Genomic DNA, 22037 nt, shown 5'->3' on the forward strand with positions numbered 1-22037 from the left:
ATACAGGTCCTTGTGTCGTTTGTAGTCTGGGCATGTTGTGAAGTTTACATTTTCGTTATTGGGCATTGGGATTTGAAAATAGAAGAAAGCTTGAGCGATTGTTTCCAACTATGCCCAACAAGCGAATTGATATAAATGAAACCATATGAGTGCAATGGAGGTTACTAAGAGCGAACTTAAGGCTTCTTTACGTCTGAATACGATGTTTGACGACCTCGAGGGCAAACATGGCGTCGTGCAATAAACCCTTTGTGTTCTTATAGGCAGTGTTTATATGTTTGTTCTTTGGTTATTTAGCGACGCTATTGCAACGTCACAAATTGTCTGAAGTCAGTTGATACAAAAGGATGATAAATTTGAAAGGTCCATTATGAAGCTGTTACATATTTTGGGTACAATGAAGTGTTCAGGGCTTTCATTGGGGCTTTAGCGCCACTGATAAGTTTTAACTGCATATTTTAATCTTATTTTCCTTTATTTCTTTAATTGCGTATTAGTATAAACGCAGTGATGAATAAAAGAAGCTTACAACTTGTAGTCAATTTCACGGCAACTTACCTGGTGTAACGTATTTTAAATTATGGCCTGAGTTTCATTTTTCTCGGGTTGTTGCTAACATGGACTGAGTTACCACGAAGTAATAGTTCTCAACATTGAATGATTCCGTTAGCTATTTTATAATCATTACAAAGTAAGATTTTATTATTTTCCTGAATGTGAACCTTCAGTGGAAAGCACGTGTTCCGGAATTTTTATTTTAAAAATGCTGAAGGATTATAAATATGGTTGATAGGTAGCGTACAGACTTCGCTGAACAGCTTGTGAAATGAATCCAGTAGCTTCGAAATGAAAACAGGATTATTGCCGTTATAACAAGGCTTGAGCCGGACTTTGTGTGCATGTTTTGCAGCTTGTAGGACGAAAGTTTGTCTAATCGGAAACCGGTATTTCAACTGGGCGGATAAAGAACACTGGAACCGTTGTTTAGTTTCTGCTCGTCACGCCGACGTCGGCATGCGGTCGCATCACCCGAACTAACTTACCTCCTTCAGTGTTTGTTTTGAACACTTGTGACTGTTTTGTATCTTCAGAGATTACGTAGCGTGTAACGATAAAAATGGTAAATGGGTGTGGGTGAGCCAAGTTGACTATTCTTTCGACGTCTGGAAGGAAAAAAGAAACCATGCAGTAATTATTAGGATGGATCTTGAAGATTTCTGTCTTCTGGGTTGTTGCGCCGTGTAGTCTGGTCGATGTTTACCAACGTTTCAGAGGTCATACTGCCTCCGTCATCAGGCCCAACGACCCAAAAGACGGCCATCTTCAAACTCACCGCCGTGAAAACCTCAAATCCTATACAAAATAGATCTTTAAAAATGAGACAGATTGGCTGGTTGCATCAGAAGTTGTCAGGGAAATTTGTTTTCGCTAAAATATATATAATATCCTGTTTATCTGAAACTCAAATTGAAATGTATCAGTTTTTGCAGAGGCAGTTCATCGCCAAAAAATAACCATAGATATTACAGCTTTATTTTGAAACATTCTGTATTTATATTAATACGGTATGCAATTGTTGTTACCCATCAGTGTGCGATGTGCGCAAAATATATCTGAATATATTAACAGTTTTTAGCTTTTATTTCTGCCACGAAAGTGCAACACAGAATAAATACGAAAACGAATGATAAGTGTTAATATCATATTCATATTAAAAACCATTTATCTTTAAAAATGTTCTGACTCGCGTGTTTTAGCGTGAAATTTTTAATGAAATACAAGTGAAATGCAATTATGTTTTATGAACAGCGTAATTTTGTATGCTGCCGCGTGTTACAAATGCCTGGTGCTCATTTTTTGCCCCAAGAATTCAGCACAAGTTGGTTGAGATGTAAGACCACAAAGGAATGAAAAATTTTCTAAGAACGTGCTTGGAAAATGTGTTTCCACTCCTCGTAACATTATATAGGTAGTAGCTTGCCTGGGCTGGAACTTGGTCTAGCCAACACGTGGCCTATCGCAACCTGCACGCTTCATATCGATTTCTGTAGCCTCGATGCGAGACTGCACGTAGGCGTACGTTCAGATTACATCCCGAAGGGCGTGTAAAATATATTTCGTGATTATTTATAATTACTGCACATTGAATTTACGTTTGTATTTTAGAGAGAATTTGGACTGTAGTCTCTGACTCCATTATGCCATTAAAGTTAGTTGTGAACTTTTAGGATGAATCTGTAGCTTTCATATTCAGAAGTTGGGGGGGGGGGGGTTTCAATCACGGCGTCGAAAACTTTAAAACTCCTCCGTCAGCTTGAAGTCTGAGAATGTTTGGAATGGGTTGGTGGGAAGACATTCTAATTAGTATCATCAGCCAGACGTGACGGACTTAATTCAATTACGTCTATTATTTTAGCCAACTTCACCCGTTTTGTTTTGAAATCCATGACGGCCATAGTGAAAGGGCATTTTAGACGTACAAGAGGAAAAATACGAACTGTACGTCTAGTTTCGCCCGAGGAACCTACAGGAACCGTAGACAGAAAATGTTTTGCTTTCGTGGGTGTTCTCTGCTCCGTCATATGGAACGTACATATTTTCTGTTCCGATGACAAATTATAAAATAAATTGGGGTCATTCCGTTTGTAGTGAAGGTCTCGTTCTCTGTTGATATCGTGCCTGGGGCATAAACATTTTCACTGAATTTATCGTCCTTTTTTAAGTAAAATTACACCAGAACAGTTAGATAGTATTTATAAATGTATAGATGAGTGGAACATGTAGCACAAAGGGAGGTGGAAAATGCATATAAATTTTTGTTAGGAAAACCTGAAATGAAGATGCTGCTTTAGAGGCCTAGGCGTAGCTGGGAGGATAATATTAAAACGTAATCTATATTAAATAGGACAAGAAGGTATGGGGCGGATTCAACTGGCCTTTGTTAAACGTGGCAAATAGTAGTAATATATTTTCAAGAGGTCGTTAGCAGACACCGAGTTCGACGTGCCTCCTGTAGACTGTTGGCCGACCAGTTGCTAAGGACCTGAGATGATTAATTACGGCAATTAATTTATTGAAAAGTTGAGAGATGTGGTAAGGTCAGCCACAAGACCCGTCAGCGAAACACTCATGAACTTAAAACTCTGTCAACATACTGCAATTTATGATCATTGATTTTGTGATTGTTGTATTTGCCACCAACGTTGGATTTGGATCTTTGGAACGAGCCTACGAAACATTGTGTATTTACCTTAATCTGTAAAGAGATAAAATTGTACACGGGCGCTACCTGTGTATGACACTTACGGTGCATTTATCAGAAGCTGTAAAGATCACGTGGTATAGTATGAATTAAGTGACTTCAGGGCCTCAAGATACAGTCTTTCGAAACAAGTCCACACAGCGTTACAGCCCAGAAGACCAACATTGACATCCTGACCGCTGTGATAATCTCATATCAAAATATCCTGAATAGTTTTTAATTGTAGCAACCATGCCACACAAGGAGACCATTTTCTTTGACGTCTGAAGTAGATCAGCAAAGACTGAGGCAGGTGCCACGCTTATGAAGATTGTGGGTGGAACGATTATGGATCACGACTGATCGAATGCTGTTGAAATAATCAAACGGCAAATTTACCGAAACAGCAGTCGAAATGAATAACGATTATTTCCGCTCGGGATCGTAAATATGTGGTGTGCAGAACTTGTTTTCGTGCTGATATTTTTTACATGATGCAGAACCTGTTTCAATGTGATTGAAACAATATTTAGCCAGCGTCCCTTTATAACGATGACGTGAGGTGACGTCATAATGACGGTAACTTTGCAAGTTGCGTGACGCCCACTCGGAACTGGGCCGACTTATGCCGGTGAAGATGAACTTCGTAGCAACTGCCATTTTGGACTTTAATTTTTCGTCATTTGTTGGAAAGGTCCGGGGGTTCACATCTCTGAGGGCTGTTTTTATTGTTTTTCCACAGTCCCTCCAGATAAATTCCATCGTAGTAGGCCAGTCTTAAATTAGGCCACGGTCGCTTCCTTTCATATCCTTTCAAATTCATTAATTGCCCTATCATTCGACACAGAATAGGCTAAGCTGGTGACAGCTTCTTTACATAAACTGCGTTTTGTTAGCCATTATCGTCGAACTACTGAGAGTTGATTCGAACGATTGTTTGGTGTTTTGTAAATGTCATTACGCTAATGTGGTGTAAGTAATTCACTTTTATGCGCTTTCGATCGGATACCGACTGCGTGGAACTGGATCTGCATCGGGCTCTTACGCCATGTGCGTACTGTGGTACTGAAGGCTGCGTGTGTTTAGGTCCGTAGGCAACGTTGCCCTTGAAATGAATTAAAGTTGATGACACGTATACATGGTACCTGAATGCTTTTTCACGTAAGTCCCATGTTTGAATTTGATAAATATTTGTATGTTGCTTAGTTTGGTTAGCAATTATTTTTTTTTAACTGAGTAGTTTAGCGCCACGTAGCGACTTGGTTGTAAATGATGGGTGGGAAAGATACGGGAAATGTACCAAGAGGCATCAGTGACTTTTCTTAAGTAGTGTCCCAGTATTTGCCTTCAGGGAAACCGGGAAAATCCATACTCTCGAAACAAAGTAGAGAAACTAAATGAGGTTCTTTCCGTGTATGGAGTAATTGCATTTTTAGTGCGGATGCCATTGGTACTGGGCTCCATTTTATGGCGTAAAGGCAGCAAAAGATTTACGATGGCCACCCACTTCCATCCAATGCCGAGGATAAAAATTTCTTGCACAGAAATTCTTTCACGTTCAGCTTTTCAAGATTGTCGTAGCTAATGACGAGTCAGTTCCGTGGGATCGCACGCATCAGTTAATATTCGAGCACGAAGTGTATTTGCTACAGCGTGTAGGCTGTAGAATATTGTCTGACGTTACGCGTTCGTCGTACATGTAACAGGCGAGTTCCGTGCCCCAGCTCCTCTTCGCATTACTAATTTCTGCGGTTCTCGTTACATCACATTCTTCGGCCATGATTAATCATGACTTCAGCCATTCTCAACACTTGTGTCGTCCTTCGTCGGAGAACCTTTTGACTGTGGGCTGAAGCTTGAACCAGCACAGGCCATAACAGTATGGACATTGCGATATGATATTTTTTGTTTCAGAAGTAATGATAATTATTAATAAACGCTAGACAGTAAATTGTTCTGCAAAAAAAAAACATTTGCAAATCGGGAACGCCTTTGTAGTCGTCGAAGATAATTTTAATAGCATTTTATTTTTCGGTGAGCACTTAAAGCTCGTTTGAGTTCTGAAGTTTCAGGTCGGCCGTTGACCGTGGATGTTTCCCACCTCCCCTTCTCCTGTCATATGATTTTAAACACAAGTTTGTCCTTCGTTGGAAATCTAGGAAAGCTCGCTAAAAGGGGAATTTGTCTTAAAGTGTTTGCATGTTGAATTCAGCGTTGTAACTGTAAGTACACACCATGTATATCGCAAGTGCCTGTGGTCATAAAACCACAATTTTTTCAGCATAAATGATCGATAATGCATTTTGTGATACATGTATTATTGAGGACAGAAATGCATCGGCGAAAGAAATTTCGTAACTGCCGACGAATAAGTCTTTCATGCAGATGTTGAACTTTATTTGAACCGTTTTCTGGAATGTGGTCATCTGCAGCATTGTCTCTCAGCCCCTCCCCAAAATTATTTCATACACTTCGATTAAATAGAATGTAGACAAAGTTATATATAGAAGGAGAGTTTTTTAAACACCAGTGCTGGCCTCTTTGGCACAAGTTGCGGACTCCCGGTTGAGAAAACACTTTATTTACGGATCACTCAGTTCTACAGGTTGATGGGGAAAAAACCACGTATCATAGTTCCCAATGCGTACTGAAGTTTTAGTCTGCAATTTTATGAACTTTGTTGTTTATTGTGGGGCGAAGGTTTTCAGAGTGCGCGCTGTATTATATAGTCCTTTGAAGTTATGTGTGTGAGAGAGGCCAGAAGGCGGGGTAGCTCAGTCAGTTTTGTGTTTGGCCACGGATTGGACTGGGGTTCGAGCCCCAACAGGGACAAAGGACATTTCTACTAGTCTTTGAGGCCAAACCGTCTGTGGCCCAACCAGACTCCCATGCAGTGAGTTCCAGGACTACTCACCTCCATATCTCTTGTCGAGACTGAGGAGCTGTACCCCTATTCCACACCCGCACAGCGTGTAGCAGGAGAGCTTCCCTTGTCACAAACGTTTCGGAGACTGTCTCTGCTTCCGTCGTCAGGGTTGGATTAGAGCTCCGTTCTCACACGGCTGATCGCCCTAGAAGACTTCATTGCAAATCTATCTAGGCAAGCCGCGAAGTGAATTATCTGGATGAAAAGTGCCTTTATGTTGAACTTCCTTTCACAAACGTGCTACTACTGTTCTTCCATTCTCTTGTTGATTTTGTGGGCTTGTCTTGCCTTCTCTGCTTGCTAAAGGCTGATTGAACTTTGCCTGATCTTGTACTTGGTAATGGGGAGAGGAATTAATTTGACCTCTTGCACACGTATGAGGTTGCTTGTGTGAATTATAGCAGCTGAATTTGATCGCCATAGTTCATATTACATGGCTATTTCTTCCTTCAGTTCGAATTCGGTGTTTAGTTGGTAGGAGAAATGGATAACTTGGGGATTCTCAATTTTTCCCTGACCTAGGGCCGAATTTGTTCCTTCTTATGGACTGGCGGGAGGAGAGTTTATTAAAACGCTGTTACAGTGAATTGTAATGCTCCTAAATGTTGCAGACAGGTTCACATATTGCCGAGTAATGTTCTCGAACGTAATCAGTTCATTGTGAAATATTTGACATTGCTTTTGCTTGGGTAATCTTTCAATGACAGGTATAATGTCTGTTGTTGCGTTGATTTGCACGCGTCCTTCCAGGTATTCCTCAGTAAGGCGCGGCCTATTTAGTTATTTCACTATATTTAAGCCAAACATTTATTCACAGCCGCGTACAGCCACATTCTGGCGACGGTAATAAAGCGTGTTTTCTGATATCCGGTAAACGTTTTTAATCATATAGTGCAACATGATATTACAAAAGTGCACGCGGGCCGCAGAAAACGTGACGAGTCACATGCGGCTTGCGGACCGCAGGTTGATAACCCCTGGGATAACTGAAGCAGTTTGAAAACCGAAAGACTTTCTTAATTACGTAGTATTCAGGCAAACGTCGCTCTGACACAGCAGAATTAATGAGGTAAAGAAGTGGGTAAGCAGTGTGCTCTCAGCCGGCAAACAGAAGAGCATCGTCTGTTTAGAATTTGTATGTCGAAACTTTACCAGGTTTTACAATTGTGTGTATTCACCGTCAATCTCACTTTGTCATGTTAGTCAAAATAGGATAATTTCAGTACTTGAGAAAACTTTTAGAAATATTGTAGTGTATGTATAACGAAATAAAAGTAAAATATATTAATGTCCCTGCATTGCGAACACTCTGCTGTTGATTAGCTTTGTTAGCTGTTAAATTTGTCTCTTGATTCGTTCTGACAGTTCTTGTGTCATTGAATGTTGGTATATGATGTGTATGACGAGCTTCGTATTTGGTAGATCCCGCAGGCTAATATGGTAGGTTTTCGTGGGCTCTCGTTGTCTCTGCTGGTATATTCTGGAATTGCTACTTTAAGGACGGCATGGCTACTTACACGTCTTTTTCACGTTCCACGACCGTCCTCCCATTCCATGTGTGCCAATCGTGGTGTTAGTAAAGTGTAAAATTGTTTAATAATTCCTATATTTGTGGCTACGATAAAGGAAGATCAAGACAAATGAAGAATGAAAAATGAAAAATTAGTAAGAAAGCGTGGAAAGATACTGCTCTGTTTTTCTCATATACGTCATGGAAATACTATGTTGCTGGGTGTGTTATTTAAAAGGTAACACAGAATCAGTCACATACTATACGATACAAAAGTGAAATCAGAAGCATGTCCATCCCCGTGTAACATTCTCTGGTAGCCTCATCCGTGGCGCTAGAGTCAAGGTCACCTATGTTGTACTGCTACATTCTGATGGACTTTACACCTTTCCTTTCCACTCTAGTTGTGTTTGACGTATATAACTCCTGCCTGTCTTTGCTTCTAAAGTTTTCGTGAGTATTTGGCAACACGTGGAAGAAAATTTGACAAACCTTTTATGTCGGGATTTTTAAGAGTTTTGTAAAAGAAACTAGTTTGAAATGAGATTGCATTACGTGTACAACGTATCGAGAGACCGTGCCATTAACAGCGTTGGGACACCATTGTCGATGGGTAATCGGGAAAGTGGCTTCGGTTTCGTCTTCATGTCTGGAACGACTGAGCGTATGCGAGGGTTGGCGTGAATAGACCCTGAAATGTGTGATCGAGTTCCCACTAACAAACGTTTACTTAACATGAGTACATTAATCCAGAGAAGGCATGCGCATAACACTAAAATACGTTGCACACTATTTATATAGCGATTACGCCTAAATTTAGGCGAGTCTTGACGATAAATGTTCGCCACCGCCCCTCGTAATGATTTCCGTATTATTAGCTCTGGCCTGCAATATACGGTTGTAGTGTCTGCTTACTCCTGACGGCTTTTGTCTTCCCGAGGGTAACAACCTGTGCGTTTATCATTGAATATTGAATGACGGCGGGGCGGAACAAGGAGAGTGTTCCCCATTCAACAGTTAGCTTGTCTTGTCTCGGAATTAGGATCGATCTTGGACGGCCGGCAACCTGTTCGCTCCCGGGTGAACAGACTGTAAAGCCATTCAGACGTAGGATCTGCCCCGGGCACATTTTATTGTCACGCGTAGGCCCTCTCAGGCCGTCCTATAGCACGGAAGCCATGATATGAACGTTCGCTTTTCTTTTCGAAGTCTGTGATGGTAGTTTCGATTTATGTAATAATACTTTATTTAAATACTATTGTAACGGCTTAAAATTATGTTTAAATCTTAACTGAATATTTTTTCGTTATGTAGGTCAGTATACATTGACATCATATATGCCTAAAGAAAAATATAGATTGTACAGGTCTGATATATAATACAAATGAAAAAGGCAGTAAAACATTACACTGTATACATAATTATGTATAAAGTTTTGGTAAAGTTACCTTCAGAAGCCCCATACTGTATAGACTAGATGGTATTAAGGTTTTTAGAATGCTATGTGATAGGAGAAAAAAAACATTTTTAATTACTAAAGTATTGTCCTTAATTGACTGTCTTTGAAATAAAATGAAAAAGTGTTATGAAGAACCCCCTCCCCCAATTTGCAGATATAATTTACTGAACATGAAACTAGTTTCATAATTCGTCTTCATGTGACTTTTGTAATAAGTTTCGTGATGGATATGCATAGATGGAAATATCGTTACAGAAAAATAACATACATTTCTGTAAATACTGTTTGTAATTTTTTTTGTTCATGGCATATTATTCTTGTTAAGTTTGATACAATATTCCATTCAAAATGGGGATAATGTGCTAGACCTTCATTTCAGAGCTTTGCGTAGTTTTATTATTCACTGTAATTCTCTCATTTGACACTGCATAGTCTGAGCTATTGAAAAAATATTGTTATATAAAGTTTAAATAAATAAATTGCAGATAGGCACAGTCGTGACAAATTCATCACACGTACACTATATCTTGATCAGAAGATTGTCATTATAATCATTTATATACAATAGAGAATAATTTTCCCACTCGTGTTTTAAACTACCTTCATTATAAGTGAAAATGTCTAATTTTGGGTTTTTATTCCTTGTACTTGCACACTTACACCAAAGAATAAGGGCATGCAGTCTTACTGCAGTGAATATGGCAGTGCAGTCTTATAAATAAGATAAAACATCTTTTGTACCAATTTCTATGAAATGAAACATGTCTTGGTTGATATGATCATCCCATGGTATATCCTGTTAATGCAGGTTGGAAATATCACAAAGAACTAAATGTTTACTGATGGCAGAATACTTTGAGAGGCGAAAGTACATGCCATTATAAAAAGTCTACTAAATTCTGATATTGTTAGTAATGTATTTTAATTATGTTTGTTTTTAGCGCAAGTCAAAAGGCCAGGAACTGCTAGATAAAATCTGCGAGCATTTGAATTTACTGGAAAGGGATTACTTTGGTCTTACATATGAAGACCGACACGACCCTCGCAACTGGCTCGAGATGGACAAACGTATTGCCAAGTTTGTCAAAAGTAAGTCTGTTTTCATTGTCCTGCAGTTTTATTAATATATCAAGGTTTTGCTGTTAGTAATAATTTATTTTCATTTCTACACTTTTTATTTATATTAATGATAGTGCCCTAAAAGTTTGTGGTCCTAGAATATGATCGTCGGAGCTTTGAACCTGTCTTTGTGTAACTGAAGACCTTAACAGCTTGCTTGTAATGCTGACCATATTCTAAGCTTAAGTGAAAGGTGGTAATGTAAAATAAATTCCATTTGATGTGAATCATGGTGAAGTGGCCCAAGACTGGCTGCTCCTGAATAGTTATTCCCTGGCATAAACATTTCTTGCGTTGCTCTTACATTTTGATCAATTGTACTCCTTACTGTGTCCTGTAATCCAGCTGCTGTCTCGATACAGCATTCCTAAGAATAAAAAAGATACCTTATCAAATTACATAAAAACTCTACTTGTGTTCAAAATATATTTTATTAAAGTTTATGAGTGTAGTTGATGTTTAGAGTAATTTGTACTATTTAAAACATATTTTTACTTTTAATTTATTTATTATTGTTCATTTATCTTTCACAGATGAACCATGGAAGTTCAATTTTGAAGTTAAGTTTTATCCACCAGATCCTGCTCAGCTTCAAGAAGATATTACTAGGTTTGTAAGAACTGAAATAAACTACATTTGTTTAATTATCAGAACAGTTTCTCGACAGAAATGTACTAGTTCAGGAGGTAATTGATAAAGGGCTGTGTTTATTCTTAATATATTATTATTCTTAATATATTAATATATTATAATTTGTACTTGTGGTGTAGCAAATAACAGCAGTGAGATTCTGCATGTTACTTACATGATGTTGTGGCCATGCAGCTGGCAGTTATCAGTTGTGTTACTTACAAAGCTCTTGTTCTCAGTATGTGGTGATGTGTAATGAAAATTAAAATATGTAAGATTTGAGGTTTTCACAGCGGTGAGTATGAAGATTTCTGTCTTCTGGGTTGTTACGCTGTGTATTCTGGTTGATGTTTACCAACATTTCAGAGGTCATACTGCGATGAATCACTCTGATGACGGAGGCAGTATGACCTCTGAAACGTTGGTTAACATCGACCAGACCACACAGCGCAACAACCCAGAACACGGAAATCTTCATACTCACCGCCCTGATGACGGAGGCAGTATGACCTCTGAAACGTTGGTAAACATTGACCAGACTACACAGCGCAACAACCCAGAAGACGGAAATCTTCATACTCACCGCCCTGATGACGGAGGCAGTATGACCTCTGAAACGTTGGTAAACATCGACCAGACTACACAGCGCAACAAACCAAAAGACAGAAATCTTCATACTCATCGCCCTGATGACGGAGGTAGTATGACCTCTGAAACGTTGGTAAACATCGACCAGACTACACAGCGCAACAACTCAGAAGACAGAAATCTTCAAAATTAATATAGTTGTGAAACTATAAATTCTCCACTTTTAGGAAACTTCTCATGACATGATAAGCAAATACTTCTGGAGTATTTTATTATGATTATATTTTATACTTTGGTGGTATTGCCTTTGATGAAAGTGATTTGATATGCATCAATATTCTCTGTCCAATATGAAAATGCATACAAAAGTAAGGTAAACATGGTTGTTGATTAGTTGCTGCAAGAGCAGTCGTGGAGACACCAACATAACTTTCTTGCATTGATATTTCTCCTTCCATTGTGTGGAAGAGTTGCATTGCCAGTCATAATTTGTCATCTTGTTTCAGGTACCAACTGTGTTTGCAGATTAGAAATGATATTTTAATGGGAAAGTAAGTATTTCTATGTAAATATGCAACATACCATATGATTATTGAAATCTCAGAAGTAGGCTTTGATAAGGAAATTAAATACAAATATTTGTTTTCAAATGCACACACATCTGCATTAAAATAATTTTGAGATTTCATGTCAGCTCCTCTTCACTACTTTCCTGTCCATGTTCAGTTCAGTTGTCTGTTTCATTACTGATCGTTTAATATGTGGGGTACAAAAATTGGCATCTCAGTTTTGAGTGTACAGGATTGTTTAGAGTACTTTATTGGTGATCTCATGTTTTAGTTGATGTCTATGAAATTGAACATGAAATATTTATTTCAGCTGCAACTTGTTTGCTGGGTCGGCCCTGTGTGTGCGCCATATGCCTATTGTTCAGAAGTATTTGATGTCATATATGTACACCTGCATCTTAAAGAAGGGGAAGGGGTTTGGATAAAGCTTCTTTTCCCTGTCATAAAATGCACATCATAAGAAAGAGATCCGTCTTGTGTGACATTCGTATTTCAAAGAAAATATATGATTTCTGTGTGACAGAATAAACAGGACTGAACCTGTCTCTCTAAAGTTAGGCCAGATATTGCTTTTGCAGAAGTTGTAAATAACTAATTTCTTCTTGTCTCATATGTTCTCTCTTGTGGTGGGTTGTTTTCATCAAATATTTTTGCCAGTCCCATTCCTTCCTGGCCATACTCTTCATAAATGTTCATTAATTAATTTTCAGAATAGTACATTCGAAATATTAATACTCCCACTGTGTAATGATTTCCACTTTACAAATGACTCCGAAGAAATGCAACCTTTAGATTGAGGAATTAGTGCGTATGTTAATTGCTCATTTGAAATGTTAAGGTATTTAAAATTAGTAGAGTGAGGTTTTGGAGTGGGAGGAGCAAACCCTGATGTTTGGCATTAGGTTACATGTAACACATATTGCTGAGTAGGGTGTCATATAGTTTGTTACACATTTTGTTTCAGTCTGTAGGTATTTAATTTATTTAGTACAGACCATGTTGCAAGATTCAAATTTTATAGGTATACATATGTTTACATTGAAAGTGAAGAATTTTAGCTTATGAGCTGTGTTGTATTGCAGACTTCCCTGTTCATTCGTGACACATGCACTGCTTGGCTCATACCTTGTTCAGTCAGAAATTGGTGACTATGATGCGGAAGAGCATGGCCGCACTTACCTCAAAGACTTCCGGTTTGCTCCTAATCAAACATCGGAGCTGGAAGAAAAGGTCATGGACCTTCACAGGACTCACAAGTGAGTTAAATTGATTGTCATTGTAAATAAAGAATTAACGAATGAGAATGAGGAACATAAGATTACTGTTATAGGATTTGAGACTTTCGCGGCGAGGATCCAGTCACATCAGAACCCTGAAAATGGGGAAAGAGTTTGTTCCTGAAACGTCAGTTTACTACGATGACCAGTTAACGCGGCTGATTGCCCGAGAAGATTCTATTGATAAGATTACTGTGTTCCACTAACGAGCTTTGGTTATTTGCTCCATCAGTATAACTTTACATTCCTGCTGTGGTGTGTTTCAGGGCTCTTACATTTTTGATTAAACAATACAGACAAAATGAACAAAGGTATTTTGTTAAAGAGCATGTGGGAAAATGAGAACTGTACATGAAAACCTGAAGGAAAGTGACCTCTTGGGGGACCTAGATACAAATGGATGTATAATATTAAGATAAATCTTAAAGAAGTTGAGTGTGAGGGTGTGTACTTGATTTTGTTGGCTTAATGTGGTCTAGTGGCATTCTGCTGTAACTGTGATATTGAAGTGTAAGGTTCCCCATAGGACATGGAATTTTTATACCAACTGTCTCCTTCACAGGGACTCAGCTCCATGGATTAACTATTCATGGGTATGCTTTGTGAAGAAGGTAATTTTTGTTTTATTTTCAGGGGTCAAACACCAGCAGAAGCAGAACTTCATTACCTTGAAAATGCCAAGAAATTGGCAATGTATGGTGTTGACTTACATCCAGCAAAAGACTCTGAAGGTGTTGATATCAAATTGGGTGTGTGTGCCTCTGGTTTACTTGTATATAGGGACAGGTTAGTTTCATGGAGTATGATAATCTATACTGACGATACTAAAACTGTGTTCTGTAAAATGCAAAGGAAAAAGAGAGTTTGCAGAGCAGTTATTTTTCATATATCTTAGTGCAATTTATTTTTTGAATAATTATAGTGTAAGAAGCACAAATACAGCTTTGGAGGCCCAGAAAGTTCATAGTTTTTCTGTGTATTAAATGGATTTGGAGGTGGAGGGGGGGGATGAAGCTCAAATGATGATGATGATGATGATAATTCATAATATTTAAAGTTGTCTGTTTCTTCTTAGGTTACGTATTAATAGGTTTGCATGGCCAAAGATATTAAAGATTTCATATAAGCGACATAACTTCTATATCAAAATTCGTCCTGGCGAATTCGAGCAATATGAGTCTACAATTGGCTTCAAGCTGGCAAACCACAGAGCAGCAAAGAAACTGTGGAAAGTTTCCGTGGAACATCACACATTCTTCAGGTTTGTTGAAATCAAAATATTGTGTGTGAAAAAGTCACTACCGTAGTAAGTGTGTGTATATAGAATTCAACAAGTTATACTCTCTTGAAGTTTATTACATTTGGGTTCAAGAATTTATATTCCTTACGTTGTTAAATTTGTAGGTTAATGACACCTGAACCAACGCAGAAAACAGGACTCTTTCCTCGGTTTGGCTCAAAGTTTAGATACTCGGGACGAACCCACTACGAGACAAAGAAGTCACTCATCGAGCGACCTGCACCTCGCTTTGAACGTAGTCTGAGTGGGAGAGGTCTCACTTCACGAAGTATGGATGGTGAGTTACTGCATTGTAAGACCTATCTTGTGTGAAAGGAGAAAAGGAAATGAGTTCTGAGTTGATCTTAAGGTTTATTATCATGCCTACAAGTACCTGCCACTGGTCACTGTCATGTGCGACATGAATCCAGTCCAGACCTTCTAACCCTGCTTCCATAAGATCTGTCTTAATATTATCTTCCTATGTCTTATGAGGGGGACTATTCTTTTCAGGCTTTCCATCCAAAATTTTGTGTGTATTTCACAACCCCACAAGCTTGTTATATCCTCTTATCTTATCCTTCATGATTTGATAATCCTAATAATACTTAATGAAGAGTACAAATTATGAAGCTCCACATATGCAATTTTCTATACCCTCCTATCACTTCATCTACACCTATACAGAACACAGGCAAAATTATAGTGTAAACTTTATGTGAATTTTTAAAAGATCAGCCTTTATATACCCATAACTGTTATAAACTACATACAGACATTTTTAATGAAAGCAGGCTGTCAGTTCCATATGTGCAGAATTTATAGTTGGTTCAATCAGGTATTTCTTTTTCTCAATCCTTAGAGGATATAGTATATTATCTTTAGATATTGTTATTTATGCCATCTAATACCATAAGGAGAACTAGGTAACTGAACATCTTCTTTCAAGAACCATAATTGATGGTGAAACCAAGGCCTTCACAAAATCAGTTGTCTGTGTACAGCTGCAAAATCTGCAGTAATAACAATATCAACAGTATGAGTCAAGTCCTGGAATAAGATTTGATATCAAGAATTATATAAAATAATCTTGAATTTACAGATTATTTGCTTTCAGTTAGGAAGGACATGAAGTGTCTTGGATGAACCTTGGTAAGTAGTACATGTTGATTTAATTGCAGCTTTGGCTGGCCCCAGACAGACAGAAGAAGACTTCAACAAGAGGCATACCATGTCACATCCTCCAGAACACATTCCAGATATGGAACACATTGATGAGAAACCAAAACCAGTCAAAGACCTGAAGAAGAAAGAAGAAAAGCTCAAGGAGAAGGTAAAGAAATACATTTATGTTCAGTGCCATTTGAAGAGATTAATTTCCTTTGTGCTGTTTTGTTTCCACATACAGGCTGTCTATGTGCTTTCTGCGGTTACAAGTGAGTGCAGTCTGTATGCAGTAACCATTCTGTTTTACTAAGTCTATCAAGCATAGTCCTTGATTCTGTTTTGCTCAAGACTTTATTCAGTTGTTGAAAACAGTACTTTGAGGTCTCCATAATGCATCCAATCAAGCAGTTGCAGTTTTCATCCTTTGTACATGTCTTGTTACCGCCAGAATTTTTGGTAATGACACAACTATTGCAAAACTCTTCCACGTGTCAAGATATTAAGGGTATTCAATAACTAGCATCTAAGGGTGTGTTGACACACTTCTTATATCCTGTTTGTTATTAGGACTAACTTTAGTTGTAGCTGATCTTCATATTTTTGGAGATGTATGAACACTTGGTGTTGTTTCTTGGTTTGTTGGTGCAGTGTTCAAAGAAAAACGGATATAAAGGATAAATATGAAAGGAAGATTTTGAAGTTTAAATTCAGTTTGATGTTCATACATCTCTTGTTATTTGCTTGCATGTACTAAGAATTTTATATTCAGAAAAGCTAAGAATTTTGCTGTTCATGGGCTTTTGTCACTCTTGTTTTAACTAACAAACTAACAACGATAGATACATGAGACAATATGCAGAAATAGAAAACAGATGAGAGGTTTATCTGAAAGCATGTTTTCATGCTATTCAGTTAAATTTGGATGTTAATTTAAAAGTTGTAGTGTAATATATAAAATTATATGTTTAAACCTAACTTTGGAGATGTTACTTTTTGTTTTGAAATTTGGTATTAATTTGATCATATTGTCGATGCAGTGTTGGGCATGGAACGTACGTGTTGCACTGAGCTTTTGTGAGTTAGAGCTGGAATATTGTTCTTAATATTAATAATGACTGGTTTTTCTCTGTAGGTCATAACTACTTTAAAATACTGTAACTTAGGTTTTTTTTGGTTTATTTGCATCATACTTTGGGAGTGTGCTGACATCTTGGTAAACATTGCAGTTGCCTTCTTCAGGGTTAATGTCTATAAGCGAAAGGCGAGGCATCGTGCAGGTCTGGCAGTGGGAGTTTAGTGACATGGTTGGGAAGGAGAGGAGCAAGGTGTGATATCCAGTGGAGAAGGTTGGGGAGAGGGAAATCACTTTCTTGGAACAGAAAATTATTTAGTCTGTTTCCAGCTAATTGTGAGCAGCTGCTGTATAACCAGCCAATCTCCCCAGTAGCTGTGTGACTGTGGCATGTTTATGGGCATTTTTGATGGTAGTGTTCTTTTGGGTGTTTTTCTTTCTTAATTGTTACATTGTAAGTGAAAAAAAGGTTTTGTTAGGTTATTCCTCTAAGAACATTTTTATCTGAAAGTTATACCAGTTACTATGAGTGCAATATCAAATATGTTATTAAAAATAGAGAATCATTATTTTAAGTTTTATTTTCAAGTATTGTGTTTCACCAAAATTAATAGTGTTCTTGTTATGTCTAGATTTGTCATTGAAAAAATTGCTTTATGCTTCCAGTTGTCTTGCCATTGCTTATGACATTGGATAGCCAAAGGTATCACATAGTTACCATTAGAGTTTCAGAACTTTTAACGTATTTAAAATCATTGTGACTAAGTATCAGCAAGTTAGAAGTACCAACATAACCAAACTTTTGTGTTGTTTGTAAGTGCAGTTCAGTGGGGATATGCAACAGTGTATACAGTGTTAGAAAAGGTAATTTTGTTTTAAATTTTGCATTGGAAAATGTAAAGATTATGTTACACTTCAAACAGTCTGTTTCCTACACGTGTGTTGTCTCATGTTAACTTGGTCACAATGGTGTGTGCTGGCCTCAGTTGGTGCGCAAATCAAGTACGGGCACAACATCAGCCAGTTCATCGAGCTCTATGGAAGGGGAATATGAGGCACAGGGACAGGAAGAGGCTCAGCAGCAGGCAGATGGCAGTGAATCGGAAGGCCCGGGAGGCGAACCAAAACCAAAGGTAGTCCATACATGTGGCCCATGTGTGGATATTGCATCATACTGCAGCATCAGCTTGGTGGTTTCTGTTTGTGTTGTCTTCAGTTTTCCTTGAAATGTGTAGACTAGTCCATGTGTCCAGCACTGCAGGTACCTGTAAATGAGTTCTACACATTAGGCATCTTCGATTTCGTCTATATTGCAGTTTGGAAGCTTCCAGTACGATTCATTAATATAAATGTGAAGAAATTTGTTACCTGGTGAGAATGAAGAAGTTACAAATCAGAGTTCATATTATGTTCGGAATTTTCTAAAAAAAAATGTGAATTAGCATTCCTCCTGTAGTTCTTATAAAGTTTTATTGTAAATTATTATAAATTTTATTTCATTATAAACTGATTGCATCATATCCATCATCTCATCTCATCTTGAATTGTAACTTTATTAGTTAGAATGGGAATGACTGCTTCTGGAATAAGGTATTTACGAATCAGGGGAGTTGTTAGAATAATGGTTTTCTGAAGTGCACATACAAGACTAAACAAGATCTGTTCTATTTGTTTATGTATGTTCTGATGGGTCCTTCCTGTGGTGAGTCTCTTCCACATTAACAATTACTCAGTACTCGCCTGTGTATGATGTCTGTTGAGGTTTTTGTTTTGCATACAAATAAGTTAAAAGCTTAATGTAGTTTTGTTTACAGTGTTCAACATATGGGCTAGCAGGGCACATTACATTTTTATTGCATTACTGTGTCTTCTGTAACTTGTTTCCTATATTTATAATATATTATTTTTATTTCACTTTTGGAGAGAAACACCATTTTGTTGGCAGCTTGTCGCTATACTTCTCCTTAGCAGTGTTTATATAGTTTATTTTGTGTTTTGTGACATGTAATTTGTTATTCATTTCTGTTTCATTTTAGCTTACCAACATTTTTTACAGGTTAGGTAGAAATGTGATGAATTGTGTACTATTTCTCTTCCAGGATATAGATTAATTGTATGAGGTTGACTGGAAAATACCAGAATAAGGGTTTATTATGATGTTCTTGGTAGATTTCTGTCTTCTGGGTTCTTGTGCTGTGTAGACTGGTCGATGTTAACCAACGTTTCAGAGGTCATACTGCCTCCATCATCGCCCTGATGACGGAGACAGTATGACCTCTGAAACGTTGGTTAACATCGACCAGTCTACACAGCGCAACAACCCAGAAGACAGAAATCTTCATACTCACCACTGTGAAAACCTCAAATCTTACATGTTCTTGGTAGTTTGAGATTTGTCTTTGTAGAATTGTAATTGAACTTCTCTACACTTTGTAATAGCTGAAAAAGTATGGAAAATGTAGCATTCTGCCACAGATGGTCAAGTAGGTACTCAGATATGAGGAATGTTCATTTGATGTTGCTGTGGAGTTGACAGGATTCACATGCAGATGTTTAAGGAATGTTTCTAAATGAACACTCAGATATGTGACACAGTTGCATGCCACTGTATTAATGTGGAAAAAATATAAAGGTAACTGGGTGTGTAGAGGTTTTCAGAGTATTTTAATATGAAGCAGGACTGCAGTGGGATCTGTTGGTCTAGATGTCAGCAACATTCACATGTTTAGTTTTGTTACGTAACTTCAGCCAAGATGTTTGCCTGGGGGGATCTGTTAATAAGGTATAACCAGTAGTTGCTATGATGCAGAGCGGTAGCTATGTCAGTACTGCAGTAAGGCAGTTTATCCCATGAGCCTGCATTGGTCATTTCTGTAACTTTTTTGGCTTTCCAACAGAAACCTGTGGGTGGAGTAGCAGTACTACCACCTGGAGCATTAAATTTTGGAAAATCCAAAAAGAAAGACAAAGAAAAGGATAAAGATGCTGAAAAGGATCTTCAGGAGGAGAAGGAAAATCGAAACGAGTTGAATAATGAAAATGAAGCTGACTTGATTAATGATGACTCTGTAATCAATACTTCAGCAGAGGAGAAGTCACCACTGGGGAAGAAGGACAAGAAGGATAAGAAGGACAAAGACAAAAAAGAGAAGAAAGAAAAGAAGGATAAAGATAAAGATAAGAAGGAAAAAGATAAGGAAAATGAGAAAAAAGATAAGAATAAGGAAAAGGAAAAGGATAAAGAGAAAGAAAAGGACAAAGATAATAAGGAAAAGGATAAAGCTAGAGATATAGATACAGATATAGATAAGGAGAAGGAGAAGGAAAAGAAGGAGAAGTCCAAAGTCAAGGTAGGAAGTACTTCAATTAATTTTAGTACTTTTTACACATACACATGATTTTTAGATACACATGCTTCATCTCATGTTACTTTAATTTATTTTATAAATTATGTTACTATACTTGCATATTCCAAGAGGACCACATGTAAAAGTTTCTTATATACTTCTGTGTAAATATAAAGTGCATTAATCTTTAAGATGTGTTTTATGTTTGGTAACAGAACTCTCATTCACCATGTTGGGAACATGAAAAGGTCTGTTATTTCATTGCAGCTTGTACCTGCTGTGAGGCTTCCTATCATAAATGAATATATAATTTGCAGGTGTCTGTTCTCCAACCCCAGTTTTCGGGGAACTTGCTGTTGGAAATTACATCTGAAAACCAATATATGTATAACAGACATGTTATTTCTCAGAAATTCTTAATCTAAAAATAAACATGTTTTAGTTTAGTTTATTTAGCAGTTTTATCAACTTGTACAATTCACATCTCGTGTACCAAAGATGGTAGAAAATGGAGAAGAACAAACGTGTTTTGTTTTCAATTGCCTTGAAAGGTTGAAGTCATTATTTTTTAATTATACAATATAGCCATATGGTACTGGAAAATATATACAATAAATTATGTGTTCTAAACTAGAAGGTGGAAATTAAAACAGAAAAGACTGAAGATTTGTATTTTATCCACCTTTCCCAGAAAAATAAAAAAAATGTTATTGGAATAGTTATTGAGCACATCATAAATATGTTCACAAGAAACTTGGATTATATCATTATCTCCGTGTAGGCCTGATGGGGAATGTAATGCCACAACCATGTAGATCACAAGGTGTAAAAGGTTGCAACATGTTTAAAAAATCATGCACATGTATGCCTGTTTAGATTTTCATATTAAGGTAGCATGATCCAACTAGTAGTCTACAGACCTTGTCTGGTTTAAGACCACTTGTATGCAGGCCTGCAAAATTATTTGATTTGTTACTGGCTACTACAAGCTCATCTATTTTCTTTATTCTGAAGGATTAAAATAAAGCACATGAACATAGTATAACAGGCTGCATTTTTATTGTGATTACATTGATGTTACTGTACTGGAAACAAAACTATATGTGAATTCTCTTGGAATATATGTATAGACTTGGTATACAGTAGAGTATATGTGTATAGATGTCATATGCCTTTAATGCATGACTGCTCTTTCACCATGTTCTGAATGCATCTGTTTGTCTTATGTCATATGACATAAATCAATGACATTGTCTGTCAGGTGTCCCCCCCCCCCCCCCCAGTATCAGATTATAATTGTTGATAGAAAATATGCTGTTGCATTGATCATGTCTACGTATTACATTAAAACTCCACCTATCCTGATTCTGGTGTATATGTTGCTCACTGCTCTTGCATTCCAGCACATAATACACATATGCTAACCATCTATGCCAAATAAGAGTTTTATATTATTTTTTGAACTGGTTAGCACAACATTAACACACATGACTTGCTTATAGAAAGTACCCAGTTTAAATCCTGGTCAGGGACTGGCTGTCTTGATTGTGGTAAAACAGGGTTTTTCATTTCTTTCAGGAGATTGCTGTGATAGTATCTTACATAGTTTACAAACTTTCATCACTTACAGTCGTACTATAATCATTTGGTACTGCAGAACCTCAGAGGCTCTGGTTACTCCAAATTCAGTCAGCATTAGTACTTGAAAATGCACACAGTATGAGTTAATTTTTCATAATTAAGATATTTTGTCTTCATAAGCTGAGACAAAGTGGCAGAACATTGAAGCAGAATACAAAAAAATTGCATGTAATTATATTATTGTTAATATTTTGTCCTTGGCGCACCCAGTT

At 37.5% G+C, this 22037-nt stretch overlaps 1 protein-coding gene across 4 annotated transcripts in view; it reads left to right on the plus strand.

Annotated features, from left to right (window-relative positions):
• The window catches only part of cora (erythrocyte membrane protein band 4.1 like coracle), a 49596-nt gene that overhangs the window by 14725 nt on the left and 12834 nt on the right, over nt 1–22037 (plus strand). For 2 of the 4 annotated variants that reach the window (XM_087342851.1, XM_087342852.1), the window contains exons 3-12: nt 10078–10225; nt 10789–10864; nt 11980–12024; nt 13125–13298; nt 13953–14105; nt 14395–14580; nt 14724–14896; nt 15780–15931; nt 17824–17970; nt 19735–20187. In XM_087342851.1, coding sequence (XP_087198977.1) covers nt 10078–10225; nt 10789–10864; nt 11980–12024; nt 13125–13298; nt 13953–14105; nt 14395–14580; nt 14724–14896; nt 15780–15931; nt 17824–17970; nt 19735–20187 — 1707 coding nt within the window. Of the gene's footprint in view, nt 1–6322; nt 6342–10077; nt 10226–10788; nt 10865–11979; nt 12025–13124; nt 13299–13952; nt 14106–14394; nt 14581–14723; nt 14897–15779; nt 15932–17823; nt 17971–19734; nt 20188–22037 lie in introns of those variants that run through there. The other 2 variants (XM_087342855.1, XM_087342854.1) reach the window with 2 other exon arrangements.

This window comes from Zootermopsis nevadensis, unplaced genomic scaffold (assembly GCF_977971745.1).
Source record: "Zootermopsis nevadensis isolate Lab colony 2312 unplaced genomic scaffold, Znev_1.0 Znev_ptg000004l, whole genome shotgun sequence".
Classification (NCBI taxonomy): domain Eukaryota; kingdom Metazoa; phylum Arthropoda; class Insecta; order Blattodea; family Termopsidae; genus Zootermopsis; species Zootermopsis nevadensis.